General features: G+C 29.5%; 1 protein-coding gene and 1 long non-coding RNA gene across 3 annotated transcripts; one reads left to right on the forward strand and one right to left on the reverse strand.

Annotated features, from left to right (window-relative positions):
* Positions 1-1304: 1304 nt before the first annotated feature.
* LOC133832082 (uncharacterized) lies at positions 1305-4543 on the forward strand. The gene is made up of 6 exons (XM_062262469.1): positions 1305-1478; positions 1662-2162; positions 2265-2693; positions 3011-3383; positions 4230-4323; positions 4435-4543. Exons 1-6 carry the CDS (start codon positions 1305-1307, stop codon positions 4541-4543), a joined length of 1680 nt encoding a protein of 559 aa, XP_062118453.1.
* A 7649-nt stretch (positions 4544-12192) lies between these two features.
* LOC133828928 (uncharacterized) lies at positions 12193-15667 on the reverse strand. Of its 2 annotated transcripts, none has more exons than XR_009891393.1 (3): positions 14948-15667; positions 14755-14820; positions 12193-12293 (listed from the first exon to the last, which is right to left on the reverse strand). It is a non-coding gene; the product is annotated as an uncharacterized LOC133828928 (long non-coding RNA). The 2 variants fall into 2 exon arrangements; XR_009891392.1 differs by lacking the exon at positions 12193-12293 and adding an exon at positions 12972-13015.
* Between the last annotated feature and the right edge of the window lie 275 nt (positions 15668-15942).

The raw sequence follows: 15942 nt of genomic DNA on the forward strand, positions 1-15942 counted from the left end.
TTTTGGCGTTGGAACGTTTGATCCATAATCTTTAGACCTTTAGTATAGGACTTATTAAACTTTATGTCATATAATAATCGTTTGGTTATTCTTATAATTATAAATTAATTATATATAGTGTAAAAACTTATGATTGACTAACTTAATTTAGACAAAAAAATTTAACAATTCATGTAGAAAATCGGGTAGAATATCTTGATTGATTTGGGAATTGATTTAAACGTTGATTTATGGACTGATTTATAAATTGATTTGTGAATTGGTTGTCAATTGATTCAGTTGTCCTTAATGTGAAAATCTTCATTGGGTGAATATATTATTCTTACAATTTTTATCAAAAAATAGACTTTATTGGTAGAATAATATATTTGACTTATTCTGAATTAGTATTTTCAAGGATTGAGTATTTCATGATATGAAAAATTAAAAAATGAATTTGGTCAAGAAAAATGACCAAATTCATTACAGCCAATCAAGACGGATGATCATGCTCACTTAGCAAGTTCCTGATTTGTCGAAACAGAATCAACCTCGTTGGCAGATTTTTTCAAGTAAAGAAATTTTCAAATATTCTTTTATTAATTGCAAGATTTCAAAAGAGCTGTTTTTGGACATTTTTCTCCGCTATAAATACATTTTCAAGGCCTTTGGAAAAATCACCTCCTCCATTTAGTATTTTGTAAAAACTTGTTGTTATTTTTTAGGAGTGTTTCGTTGTAACGATTAAGTTGTTCACCTTAATCTTTGTGTGTGTGCTGAGTACACTTGTACATATATTTATCTTGTTCCTTATAAAAAAGTGTCTTTGAGAGAAGATTTCATCAAAGTCTCACTTCAGGAGGAAGAGAGCACTCACTATTCTTTGAAGGGATTTAAATAGAATTAGCGTTTCATCAAAACCAGATTCGTGGAGAAGAGTACAATAAGATTGTGACAATAGTTTAAGAGGGAGTCTTATGTTGTTTAAGTCAATGCTTTTGTACACATTATTTCTTTACTAATTGGTTTATTCTCTGAGCATGGCCCAGTGGATGTAGGTTATCTGAAAGGATTTCTGAACCACGTAAAAAATTTCGTGTGTTGATTTTTACTTGTTTTTCTATTTATGTCTTAACATTCAGAGCAGTTGTGATAACAACTTTAGAATCGGTTTAAACAACTTAATTAGTATTCCACATTTAATTAAGTTTTTTTACTCTATTCTCTTGGTAATCATAAAATACAGAATATCATTTGGTATTAGAACGGGTCACTAAATTCTTAGTGTGATCTTGTATTTTTCTGTTTGTTCTGTGCCTTGTGAAATGTCTTTCTTTGCAAAAAGTGGTTCTATAACACATCATCCATTGTTGAATGACTCTAACTATCCTTATTGGAAAGTTAGAATGAAAGCTATCATCAAATCACTATATGAAAAGGCATGGAGATCAATCTTAACAGATTTGACACCACCTACTGAGTCTCGTGATCTAACAAAGGTAAAATCTGAACTCAACTAGACTGAAGCTGAAGATGAATTGTCTAGTTACAATAACAAAGTCTTGCATGCTATCTTTAATGGTGTTGGTGAATGTTATATAAAATTAATTTCTTCGTGTGAGTCTACCAAATAGGCTTGAAAAATTCTTCAAACTCAATTTGAAGGAATTGTTGATGTCAAGCACTCTAGGCTTGTGATGTTAACTACAAGATTTGAAAATCTTAGAATGACTGAAACTAAGTCTCTGACCGAATTCTATGAAAGATTATTTGATATTGCTAATGAATATTTTTCCTTGGGTGAAAAATTAGAAAATAGTGTGTTAGTTCGAAAAATTGTTAGAGTTCTTCTTGACAGGTTTCAAACTAAGCTCACGGTGATTGAGGAGGCAAAAGATCTTGATACAATGAAAGCAGAGGAGTTGATGGGTTCTCTTCGAACTTTTGAACTCAATCAACAAATTCGTCAAAAGGAGAAACCATATGCTCTTAAAGAGAAATCAATTGCTCTTAAAATATTAAAGGAGAAAAACTCGGATGATGATGTTTATGAAGATAAGATGGCCTTGTTGACCAACAATTTTAAAAAATACATGAAAAAGATTGGAAACAAGAAACCTATATTCAAATCTTCCAAAAGTAACAACTTCTCTAAACCTTTTGATAATAACTATAAGAGAGGTGTGCAATGCAGGGAATGTGAATGATTTGGTCATATTCAATCTGAATGTGCCAATATGCTAAAGAAAAATAAAAAGGTAATGGTAGCTACTTGGAGTGATCAGGACTCTGAAAGTAGCGATGAAGAAGATAACTCAAACAATGCCTTAACTTTTGTTGTTTCTGGATTAACCCAAAATTCAAAGGTTGAGTTTGTTTGTCTAAAACATATTGTTCAGGAAGAGAAAAATTCTGAATGTGAATCCAATGAATACGATCTGGATGAGGATTTTTTGAAAGAGTCGTACAAAGACATGTACGATCAATGGTTAAATGTATGTTCTAATAATCGCTTAATGGCAAGTAATGACAAATCTTTAAAGAAAATGAATGATAAACTTGACAATATTGTGAAAAATCTTGAAAATGATGTTATTGCCAAAGACTCTGAAATTAAGCGATTATTAAAAGAAATTAACCTCATGGTTAAAGGTGTGAAAATTCTTAATCCAAATTCTAGGATTTTGGTTGATGTAATATGTGCAGGACAAAAGGTAGGTAACTTTTGTGGATTAGGATCAGATGGGTCCAAATCTAAAAGCAAAACTATATTTATTAAATTTGGAATTTTTACTACTGGTTCAACCACTGACGTTTATGTAGGTACATCCCAGGTAGCTAATGCTACAAATGTATAGTCTGTTTAAACTTCTGATAAATAGACCATATTTTTACAAAAAAGAAAAACTGGATACTTTGTTCCAACTGGTCATTTTTGCGATGTAAAAGGGCACATTCGACATCAGTGTTTTACTATGATGAATTTTTTTCAAGTATAATTATCTCAATCATTATTGTAAAAAAAACACAGGCTGTGGGAAAACCACCCAAAAAGATTTGGGTAAAGAAAAATGAATTAAAGTGTCTTGCTGCGTTTACTTGTCATAAAACTCGTGCTTCTAATTCTTGGTATTTTGATAGTGGACATTCTAGACATATGATAGGTGATGCAAATATACTCACCAATTTCAAATCTTTGAAATGTGGTGTTGTAACTTTTGGTGATTGTATGACATGGAACATTGTTGCAAAAAGTACCCTAAATCTTGATGGGTTGCCAAAATTGAAAAATGTTTTACTTGTTGAAGGACTTAAAGTTAATTTAATTAGCATAAGTCAAATTTGTGACCAATACTTCATAGTAAACTTTTCTCGTGATGATTGCAATGTTGTTGATCAAAATGGTATGAGTATGTTGAAAGGATATAGATCTTTTGATAATTGTTATTGTAGCGCACCAAATTTTTATTTATTTTATAAATTTAGTGCTTTGTTTTATTATCAATTGTTAAGTGTTAGAAACTTATTATTTAATTGTTTGTGTGAATTATGTGGATTTATTTTGTTATTTGTTTATTTTAATTAATTTAATTTGTAAGTAAGTGAGTTTTGATTGTATGCACCAAGGTGCATGGTAAGTAGTGATGCACATGAGCAATTGGGTGTGTGTATGTGCATGGTTGCATGGTGAGCATGCAATAGTTTTCCCTACACATTATTTCCTTTTATTTTATTTGATTAAGAATTTTTTTTTAAAAAAAGAAAAGAGGAAAAGGGAGAGTGGTGGACAACAATGGAGTGGGAAAGTGAAGGGTTTTATTCACATTTATTTTTCAAATCAATTAAATAAAATTGATGATTGCTAGAAAAATTGGGAAAGATGAGGATTTTCTTCTTTCAATTTATGTGTAAATTCCTTAATTTAAGAAAATCAAATAAAACAAATGAAGGAAAAGGATTAGGTTTGGGAAACTTTCCCATTTCCATTAGACTAGGTTATTTTCACTAGAATTAAATAAAAGGAAGGAAAGAAAGAAAAGAGCTCATTTTCGGCTCTTGGTGCCATCGATTAGGAAGAGAGAGAAAGAAATAGAGAGGTTGCGTGAGAAGCTAGAGAGAGAAAGAGAGAAAACAAGAAAGAAAGAGAGAAAGAGAGAGAGATCGAGGAAGAAGAAGAAGGAAGAAAGCTAGGCTCAAGGGTCGTAGGTAATGGTTTTTTTTTCATTGTGTTTTGATTCTTTGAAAAATAGTTCTCCTTCTCAAATTTAGTAATGATTTCTCTTCTCTTGTTCTTGTGGGATTCATAAATCATAGGTGCCAAAAAGGGAGAACCAACTTTGTGGGGTTAATTTCTATCAAAGAGGTAGTGAATTTAGCTTGCTTTTGATATTGTTGTGATGTTGATTCTAGTCCATGTTTCTTTTGTTTGATTTATTGATTGATATGAATTTTTAGCCTTGTTGTGGGTTTGGTTGTATTTTGGTTCTTATATGTTTTGATGATTGTTAATGAAAGGAGACATGATCATGAGATGAAGATTTTGGATGGTGTATGGTCGGCCTAATGCATGTTTTGGGATTCTGGGTGTTGAGTCTTTTGGTTGACAAACATGCTTATGGAAGTGGGCATATGATTTTATGGAAGTGGGTGTTGAGTCATATGTGTTGTGCTTATGCTTTTGGTAACCTAAGGAACTTTTTGCATGATAGGTTCATATTTGGTTTGTATGTCATGATGGAACTTGTGTTCTTAGAAATATGCTAGGATTTTCTTGAGTTTTGGAAACATTAAAGATTTGAACACATGCTATGAGGGTTTCGGCCTAGGGGAGATATGTATAGCATGCTTGATTCAATTTTATGATTTTTATGTCACTTGTGATTTTAGAAACATGTTAGGTTATTTTTAAGATTTTAAATGAGTATAAGTTCCTTTAAATATGTTAATTTGATTTTGTGTGTATAAATGTTAGGTTCTTGATGTTTGGATAGTTTTGCATTTTGGAAAAAAAAAAACTTGAATGGTAGGAACATGTTAGGTGTTATATTTAAAACATGATTAAAATTGTATTTTTATTTTATTTATGCTTGCTGATTTTATTGTCTTTGGATGGTAATGGTAAATAAATATTTTTAGAATACACATATGATGCCTCAAAGTGGTGTTTAATTTTATGTAAACAAAAGACATATTATTTCACATGTTAACGGTCTTTTTATCAAATTAAATACATGCATATTATATATATTATATAAAAGAAAATAAAGTTTTAAATAAAAGTGTGTGATTGTAGTTTAATAAAAATAGTTGCTGACATTTTTAGTTAATAGTAAGAAAAGTCTTTTTAAATGAAATAAATAAAACTAGTGCATCAAATAAACTAAATTATAAGTATGTATATGATAAATGTGATATTTTTATAATTTAAATATGTATTTTCACACTTAAGTATATATGCAGTTTTTTTTTTAATTTTGTGAAAAGGAATATGGTTTAAATCCAATTTTATGATTTAATCAAATAAATTAGCTTGTTGGAATTTTGTTCATTAAGAAAAAAAATGATATTTTATATAAGATAAGTAAGTCCTACACTCCAATAAATTAAGTCTTAAATTTTATATATGAAAATGTAATTTTTTCATACTTTATTTATGTATTTTCACATTTATAAACATGCAGTTTTGTTTTAAATAAATAAAATTATTTTCTAAGAGAAAGCAAGAAATTCATTTAGTCATTTTAAGTTACCACAAATTTTGTCACAACCTTTAAAATGCTATTTAAATAATAAATGATATTATTATTTTATGAGAAATTAAAAAGGCTAAATGAATTATTTTATAAAGTAAATATTCAGTAATAAAGTTTTAAATAACAAATGTGTGATTAAAGAAATAATTTAGTGGTAAAGAATTTGGCTTGCTGAAATTCTTAAAGAGCAATGAGATAAAACAAGTAAAAAAGTATTGTTTTAAAACGTTAAATATTAAGAACACTCCCACGTACGCAAATGCATTTTTATGTTCAAATATATGCCTATTGTTCAAACACATGACTTTTACTTTGTAACCATTAACGATTAATAGGTAGAATTAGCATTATTCTTTTATGATTTTATGTGAAATTATTATATGATTGCAATTGTAGTGCAAGTTGTGTCGCGTGTGCATGACCCATGCACATGTGGGCTATGTATGATGGGCATGAGCATTCTTACGTGATTCTCATTTTGGTTATGCATTTGGTTATGATTATAGAATCTTTGTGACATTTTCTCATTTTTCTTTGCTCGGACTTGAGGTAAGGAAGTTTGATAGAATTTTCTATGTTTATGCTATGACATGGTAAGACTTGTATGATTACAAGAAATATTGTGCTATGGAAATGAAAGTGCTATGTTTTGACATGTTGTAATAAGCCAAGTGTTATAGTGTAACAACCTAAATATTGACTATAATTATAGAAATTAAGATGTTGAAAAATAAACATAATAAATCGTAAAATTGTTGCCTTCTTTATTGATAATTTAAAATAAAGATAACCCAGGTTTAAATAAATAAATAATAGTCTTTACAATAAAATAAAAATAAAACTAGGCAACATTTAATCATAAAGTTCATAATTTCACAAGAAAATAACACGTGGCTATATGACCCTCACATATTCAATCCAGTCTTGCTATTGGAAATCCGCTCGCCACCGGTCATCTAAGGTTAACTTATTCTGCAAAAATAAAAGAAAGGAATGAGCTTTTAATCCCAGTAAGGAAAATTCACACCAGTTCATACATAAATTAATCATAAACTTATAACAAATAATACACATGCAATACTAGAATCATAATAGAAATCAAGGTCATAATCTATCCTATATCACCATCATACCAAAGATCACACACAGATCTACATCATAAATTTTATCTTGCAATCATAACATTAGTCATAAACACAAAAAAAATAACAAATCAAGACAACCCAAGAAACAAATAAGAGCCAGTTATATAATCATAACAAAACTTATTTATACTAATCATACAATGGCATAAAACCATAGGTCATAACATAGCCTAAGTCATAATCATAAATCATAGTTCATAGTCATAAGTCATAGGTCATAATAATAACCATAGGTCATAGGTACTAGGTCATAATCATAGACCATCAGTCATAATAACAAGACAGATATAATAAAAAGATAAGTGCTTATACAGGGGTGGCAATTAAGCCCTGGACATAAGCCCGTCATAAAAGTTTGGCAACTAAGCCTACTAGACATAAGTCCGTCATACATCATTGGACACCTTAGGTCCAGCCACACTTACCCCTTTATGGTACCTGAAATGTTAGGTCATACAAAACATAAACTAGGTCATAGATTAAACTACCTAATTTTCCTTACCTTGAGTGTGGTGCACAAAAAGTATACTTGAGTTCTTTATATGTTAATCCCGCTTAGAACCCTGTTTCATAAACATGATACCATTATTAAAACATAAACTAATAAATCTAAAACTCAAACACAAACAAAACTTAACTTATACCTCAAACTTGATCTTGAAGAAAACCCTAGATCCTTAAATGTTTGCTTGTAGGGTTTTGACAATAAGAAAGATAGCCTTAGTCAGGGAGAGAGAGAGTGTGCATGAGGGTCTCAAGATAAACAAGAGTGAATGAAAAAAAATGAGTAGGAATAGCTCTATTTATAGGCTCTCAAAAATCCTAATTTCAATCTAACTATAATCCAAATTTAAATAAAATAGAATCCTAACTTCTATGGAAAATATCTCTACATTATCTGATTAATATTTTTATTAAATAATTGAGGAATAATCTAACATCAAACTACCTAGGAAAAATATCTCAACCTCTAACTACCTAAATCTCGTAACTCAGGACTCACTTATAGTAAAATCAACATAATTAAAGTTGTAGGAGTCTGATTTAAACAATATTTATATCGTTAGAAAGCTAATTCAATTATCTACAACTTTCTAGAAATAATATTTTTCTAATACTGTAGTGCACCAAAATTTTTTTTTTTAGATTATTTAAATTTTGTGCTTTATTTGATTTAAATGTTAAGTGTGATGAATTGTTTTATTTAAGTGTTGTTATTTTATTTAATTGTTTATTTGTTTTATTTGATTGTTTGTTATTTTATTTAATTGTTAGAAATGTTTTGGTTAATTAATTTAATAAGTGAATAATTGTGTAACATGTTATTTTACTATTAGTGTTACATTTTATTTAAGTGTGACAAATGAGGTAATTATGTGAGCTATGGGGGAATGCACTAAGGTGCATGATAGATAGTAATGCACCCTAGTGATTTAGTGTGTGCTAGTGCATGGTAGCATGGTGCACATGTGTAGATTTTCTACACATTTTATGTTTCCTTATTTTAGATTTATTTGGGTAATTTATTTATAAAAAAAAAAAAAAAAAAGAAGAGGGAAACAAGGAGTTGGGCGTGTGACCTAGTGGGAAAGGAATACTTTCCTTAAGACGGTAAAAATAAAAAATTGAAGACCATGATCATTTGGGGATAGGCATGATCACATTTTATTCCTTTGTATCTTTTTGAAATAAAGAGAAATTAAGAAAAATAAAAGAGAAATGGAAACTTACCTTATTGTCTTTGGGGAGACTTTATGGGGGGATTTGTGATAAAGGGGCTATGAAAGGAGAGAAGATCCATTTCTCTTGTGTGTGTGTGTGGCTGCCGTGACCTAGAGAGAGAGAGAGAGAGAGAGGAAGAAAGAAAGAAAGGAAGAAGGAAGGAGAAAGTGAAGAGGAACCCCCTAGAGTATGTCTTCTTGTTTTTCTCTTTGCATAATCTTTTTTTTGATAATATGATTTTGATTTGTGTTATTTTCTTGTCCGTGTTTGGGTTCTTCCTCCTCCTCATGGTGGTTTTCCCATAAAAACCCTAGGCTTGAACAAGGGTGTGGAGTTTGGGGTATTGATCTTTTGTGTTCTTGATTTTTACAATCAAGAGAGGTAATGGTCTTTTCCTTAGCCTTATATTGTTTTTGGTGGGTTGTATATGAGGTTTTGCTAATGGTGCTAATGGTTGATTTTGGTAGGATTGATGTATAGGATTTGGATTTTGTGAGAGTATGATTTGTGTTTAAGGGTTGTGATGTTGATTTGGCTATGCATAAAAAAATTGTAATAATCTATGAATACTTGTATGGTGATTTCGGCCTAGGTACACCCAAGAGTGTTCTTGATATGTTGTGTGATTTACAATATATTTGATCCATGTTTTAGGACCTATGATATATGGGTAAGAGAATAAGTGGTAATCTTGATATGTTGATCATGAAATTTTGTTAGATGCATGTTATACTTTGAATGATTAAATTATAAGATGCATGAAAATAATGATAGAAACATGTTAGGTTAATATAAGACATATGTGAATATGGTGCTTATAAATTACTATATGTTATTTCATTGATAGTGTTTTGTTGGTTTTCATGGAATTGCAACAAATGGTTTTTAAAGGATTCATGTGAATATGTTAGTGATATTAGAATCATGCATATTATAAGAGCATAATGAGATTTTAGGCATGAATGATTTTATGTAATTTTTAAGACAAAAGTTGAGTTTTACAAAGAATTAAGCTTGCTGTTTTTTTCAAAATAATTGGGTAAAAGTTGATAAAAAAAGATGAGTTGCATGCATAAATAATGTTCTTGATGAATGTGTTAATTTTTATGAAATTAAAAGAGGATTTTAAGTCTCATGTTATGATATTTTACCCAATTAATTTCCTACAGAATTTTTATTGAATTTTGAGAAAAAAATGAGTTTATAAAATTGAATATGGTGATTTTAATGATAAAAAAATGGTTGCTGAAATTTTGTAATAAAATATGAAGTAAGTTTCACTAAAAATGAATTTGATTAATTTTTGGAATAAATTATTTTTCCTAAGTTATGGTAATATTGAAAAATGATATTTTAATGGTATGAATGCATATTTTGATAAATAATGATTTTTCTTTATTTTGATTGAGAAAAATATTTAGACTCTATTTATTTGTGATTTTTGAATAAAATAAATAGTGGCTGAAAGTTTGTTTTAAAAAGGTTAACAATTGTTATTAAATTGTCACATATGAGTTTTTACTACTTAAAAACTAAGTCTTAAATAAATTAAATCAAAATGTATTTTTCCACACTTAAAATATATTTTTCACATCATTTTTGTAACACAATAATAAAATATATTTTTCTAAAGAAACATGTTAAAATAGGTATTTTAATTAAATCCAAGCTTGTTGGTTAATTCTTGGTAAATTAATATTTATTTAATGAAAATGTCACATATTTTATTTTGAGCTAAAATAAAATAAATTTTTGAGAAATTTAATCAACTTAGGAATTTTAAAGAAAAATAAAGCATGTAATATGGCTATTGATTTTCAAACAATAAAAGCAAGAAATGTAGAATTATCGTTTTTGAAAACGTCTTTATTACGCAACATTCCCACGTATGCATGTTACATGCAAATAAACTTTTACGTCCAGAATCATGATTATTATTCAACTATGTAATTTTTATAAAGCAATCATGTTAGTAAAATGGGTAGAACGGGCATTATTCTTTTGGCGATAATTGCATGTTTTAGTGTAACTGTTATCATGAGTGCATGGCCCATGCACACATGAGTTGTATGGAAGGGCAAAATAGTAATTTTATGAACCTAAGAAACGTTATTTTGATTATGATATAGGCTCGTTGAAAAGATTGTGAAATTCTTAGCTTGGACCTGAGGTAAGGAAGTTAGATAGATTTTATGATTTTATGATTTTATGCTATGAATGGTAAGGCTGTTATATGAATGAACTGTTATGAAATTATGAATGCCTTAATATGATGATCTGTTGAATGTGATATGTGTATGGATGTTGGATACATCAAACAGAATGCGAAGTTAGATACATCAAACAGATTTCGATGTCAGATACATCGAACGAGTTACTAAGGACATTGAGACGTGACTCCTAGGGCGGACGCGCCGAGGTTATTCAAGGACCTGTGATCTCCTGTTTACCTCATAGGGTGACATGGACAACTAGCGTTCCATGCTCATCATGTATGCTGTATGATTGTGATATGATGATAAGTCACATTTATGTTATGATATGTTGATATGTCACAATTATGTTATGATATGATGATATGTCACATTTATGTTATGATATGTTGATATGTCACATTTATGTTATGATATGTTGATATGTCACATTTATGTTATGATATGATGAAATGTTACGATTATGTTATGATATACCATGATGTTTTTAGATGAACGTTAGTGTTTGGTTGTTTGTTGTTTTCTTACTTGCTTATTTGCTTGTACTTCCTTACTGGGCTTTTAGCTCACCCCCTTACTTTCCTTCCAGGTAGCAAATAGGATTTCTCTATGGCACGCGTGGTGACGTGAGGAGTTCTTCATCATGGGGTGTATGGCATGGGGCAATCCTATGGACGATAAAACGATCAATGTAGAACGCCATTTAAATTATAATTTGTTTTTAAGAGACTTTCCTAAAATTATCAGTGGGACTCTGTTATTTAAATTATTTGGTTTCTTGAACTTTGCATAAAAACCTATGTTTTATTTTAAACTTATGGCGCCAACTTGCATGATTTTAAATAAGTCCCCCTGAGACTTTAATAATGGACGGTATTCTTTTATAAGCTTTGTTATGCGAATGTTTTGTAAGTATTAGTCTAGGGCGTTCTTTACAAATACCATAATATAACTAGGTCAAAAATAGGTCGAAAGTTACAGTACTCTAAAGTTACGAAAACTCTATTTAATTATCTAAATAACAACCTAATCCACAAATATCTTGACTAACCATAAAATAACAAATTCTAATTCTCTAGGCTGATTTTGAATTTACTAAGCCCAAAATCTTATTGGGCTTTAGGGATTTATGTTGTAAAGAACGCCCTAGACTAATACTTACAAAATATTCGCATAACATAGCTTATAAAAGAATACCATCCATTATTAAAGTCTCAGGGGACTTATTTAAAATCATCCAAGTTGGCGCCATAAGTTTAAAATAAAACATAGGTTTTTATGCAAAGTTCAAAGAAAACCAATTAAGTTAAATAATAGAGTCCCACTGATAATTTAGGAAAAGTCCCTTAAAACAAAACATAATTTAAATGGCGTTCTACGTCGATCGTTTTATCGTCCATAGGATTACCCCACGCCATACACCCCATGATGAAGAACTCCTCACGTCACCACGCGTGCCATAGAGAAATCCTATTTGCTACCTGGAAGGAAAGTAAGGGGGTGAGCTAAAAGCCCAGTAAGGAAGTACAAGCAAATAAGCAAGTAAGAAAACAACAAACAACCAAACACTAACGTTCACCTAACACATCATGGTATAGCATAACATAATCGTAACATTTCATCATATCATAACATAAATATGACATATCAACATATCATAACATAAATGTGACATATCAACATATCATAACATAAGTGTGACATATCAACATATCATAACATAAATGTGACATATCATCATATCATAACATAAATGTGACATATCAACATATCATAACATAGATGTGACATATCAACATATCATAACATAAATGTGACATATCATCATATCAAAATCATACAGCATACATGATGAGCATGGAACGCTAGTTGTCCATCTCACCCTATGAGGTAAACAGGAGATCACTGGTCCTTGAATAACCTCGGCGCGTCCGCCCTAGGAGTCACGTCTCAATGTCCTTAGTAACTCGTACGATGTATCTGACATCGAAATCTGTTTGATGTATCTAACATCACATTCTGTTTGATGTATCTAACATCCATACACATATCACATTCAACAGATCATCACATTAAGACATTCATAATTTCATAACAGTTCATTCATATAACAGTCTTACCATTCATAGCATAAAATCATAAAATCTATCTAACTTCCTTACCTCAGGTCCAAGCTAAGAATTTCACAATCTTTTCAACGAGCCTATATCATAATCAAAATAACGTTTCTTAGGTTCATAAAATTACTATTTTGCCCTTCCATACAACTCATGTGTGCATGGGCCATGCACTCATGAATACAGTTACACTAAAACATGCAATTATCACCAAAAGAATAATGCTCGTTCTACCCATTTTACTAACATGATTGCTTTATAAAAATTACATAGTTGCATAATAATCATGATTTTGGACGTAAAAGTTGATTTGCATGTGACATGCATACGTGGGAACGTTGCGTAATAAAGACGTTTTCAAAAACGATAATTCTACATTTCTTGCTTTTATTGTTTGAAAATCAATAGACATATTACATGCTTTCTTAAAATTTCTAAGTTGATTAAATTTCTCAAAACTTTATTTTATTTTAGCTCAAAATAAAATATGTGACATTTTCATTAAATAAATATTAATTTACCAAGAATTAACCAACAAGCTTGGATTTAATTAAAATACCTATTTTAACATGTTTCTTTAGAAAAATATATTTTATTATTGTTTTACAAAAAATGATGTGAAAAATATATTTTAAGTGTGGAAAAATACATTTTAATTTAATTTATTGAAGACTTAGTTTTTAAGTAGTAAAAACTCATATGTGACAATTTAATAATAATTGTTAACCTTTTTAAAACAAACTTTTAGCCACTATTTATTTTATTCAAAAATCACAAATAAATAGAGTTTAAATATTTTTCTCAATCAAAATAAAGAAAAATCATTATTTATCAAAATATGCATTCATACCATTAAAATATCATTTTTCAATATTACCATAACTTAGGAAAAATAATTTATTCCAAAAAATTAATCAAATTCATTTTTAGTGAAACTTACTTCACATTTTATTACAAAATTCCAGCAACCATTTTTTTATCATTAAAATCACCATATTCAATTTATAAACTCATTTTTTTCTCAAAATTCAATAAAAATTCTGTAGGAAGTTAATTGAGTAAAATATTATAACATGAGACTTAAAATCCTCTTTTAAATTTCATAAAAATTAACATATTCATCAAGAACATTATTTATGCATGCAACTCATCTTTTTATCAACTTTTACCCAATTATTTGAAAAAAAACAGCAAGCTTAATTCTTTGTAAAACTCAACTTTTGTCTCAAAAATTACATAAAATCATTCATGCCTATAATCTCATTATGCTCTTATAATATGCATGATTCCACTAACATAATCACATGAATCCTTTTAAAATCATTTGTTGCAATTCTATGAAAACCAACAAAACATTAACAATAAAAATAGCATATAGTAAATTTATAAGCACCATATTCACATATGCCTTTTATTAACCTAGCATATTTCTATCATCATTTTCATGCATCTTATAATTTAATCATTCAAAATATACCATGCATCTAACAAGATTTCATGATCAAAATATCAAGATTACCACTTATTCTCTTACCCATATATCATAGATCCTAAAACATGGATCAAACATATTGTAAATCACACAACATATCAAGAACACCCTTGGGTGTACCTAGGCCGAAATCACCTTACAAGTGTTCATAGATTATAACAATTTTTTTATGCATAGCAAAATCAACATCACAACCCTTAAACACAAATCATGCCCTCACAAAAATCCAAATCCTATACATCAATCCTACCCAAAATCAACCATTAGCTCCATTAGCAAAACCTCATATACAACCCACCAAAAACAATATAAGGCTAAGGAAAAGACCATTACCTCTCTTGATTGTAGAATCAAGAACACAAAAGATCAATACCACAAACTCCACACCCTTGTTCAAGCCTAGGGTTTTTATGGGAAAGCCACCATGAAGAGAAGGAAAGACCCAAACACACACAAGAAAATAACACAATCAAAATCATATTATCAAATAAAAAGATTATGTAAAAGAGAAAACAAGAAGACATACTCTAGGGGGGTTCCTCTTCACTTTCTTCTTCCTTCTTCCTTTCTTTCTTTCTTCCTCTCTCTCTCTCTCTCTCTACACGCCACTCTCTCTCTCTCTCTCTCTCTCTAGGTCACGGCAGCCACACACACACACAAGAGCAATGGCTCTTCTCTCCTTTCTTAGCCCCTTTATCACAAATCCTCTCATAAAGTCTCCCCAAACAATATTAAGGTAAGTTTCCATTTCTCTTTTATTTTCCTTGATTTTTCTTTATTTCAAAAAGATACAAAGGGATAAGATATGATCATGCCTATCCCCAAATGATCATGGTCTTCAAGTCTTTATTTTTTTTACCATTTTAAGGAAATATTCCATTCCCACTAGGTCACACGCCCACTCCTCATTTCCCTTTTCTTTTTTTTCTTTTTTTTTTTATAAATAAATTACTCAATTAAATCTAAAATAAGGAAACCTAAAATGTGTAGAAAATCTACACATGTGCACCATGCTACCATGCACTAGCACACACTAAATTACTAGGGTGCATTACTATCTATCATGCACCTTAGTTCATTCCACCATAGCTCACATAAATACCTCATTTGTCACACTTAAATAAAATGTAACACTAATAGTAAGATAACATGTTACACAATTAATCACTTATTAAATTAATTAACCAAAACATTTCTAACAATTAAATAAAATAACAAACAATCAAATAAAACAAATAAACAATTAAATAAAATAACAACACTTAAATAAAACAATTCATCACACTTAACATTTAAATCAAATAAAGCACAAAATTTAAATAATCTAAAAAAATTTTTTTGGTGCACTACATATGTAGACTCGATCCATAACAATTTTTAATAATACCATAATTAATTTATTCTTACACAATCACCCATTTAACCACAAACAAGGCTACTAGTATCATAAAACTATACTATACTATAATAATTATAACCACTAAATATTTTTTTTAAAATTAAACCTTATTCTATCACCAT

Source organism: Humulus lupulus, chromosome 4 (genome assembly GCF_963169125.1).
Source record: "Humulus lupulus chromosome 4, drHumLupu1.1, whole genome shotgun sequence".
In the NCBI taxonomy this organism is placed as follows: Eukaryota; Viridiplantae; Streptophyta; class Magnoliopsida; order Rosales; family Cannabaceae; genus Humulus; species Humulus lupulus.

What these genes read in the sequence shown, in the direction of transcription:
- LOC133832082 (XM_062262469.1), top strand. Translation starts at nt 1,305, where the DNA reads ATGTCTTTCTTTGCAAAAAGTGGTTCTATAACACATCATCCATTGTTG. An exon ending in ATAATAACTATAAGAGAGGT is followed by an intron (nt 2,163 to 2,264) that starts GTGCAATGCAGG and finishes TGGAGTGATCAG; the next exon opens with GACTCTGAAAGTAGCGATGA. An exon ending in GGGAGAACCAACTTTGTGGG is followed by an intron (nt 4,324 to 4,434) that starts GTTAATTTCTAT and finishes ATGAATTTTTAG; the next exon opens with CCTTGTTGTGGGTTTGGTTG.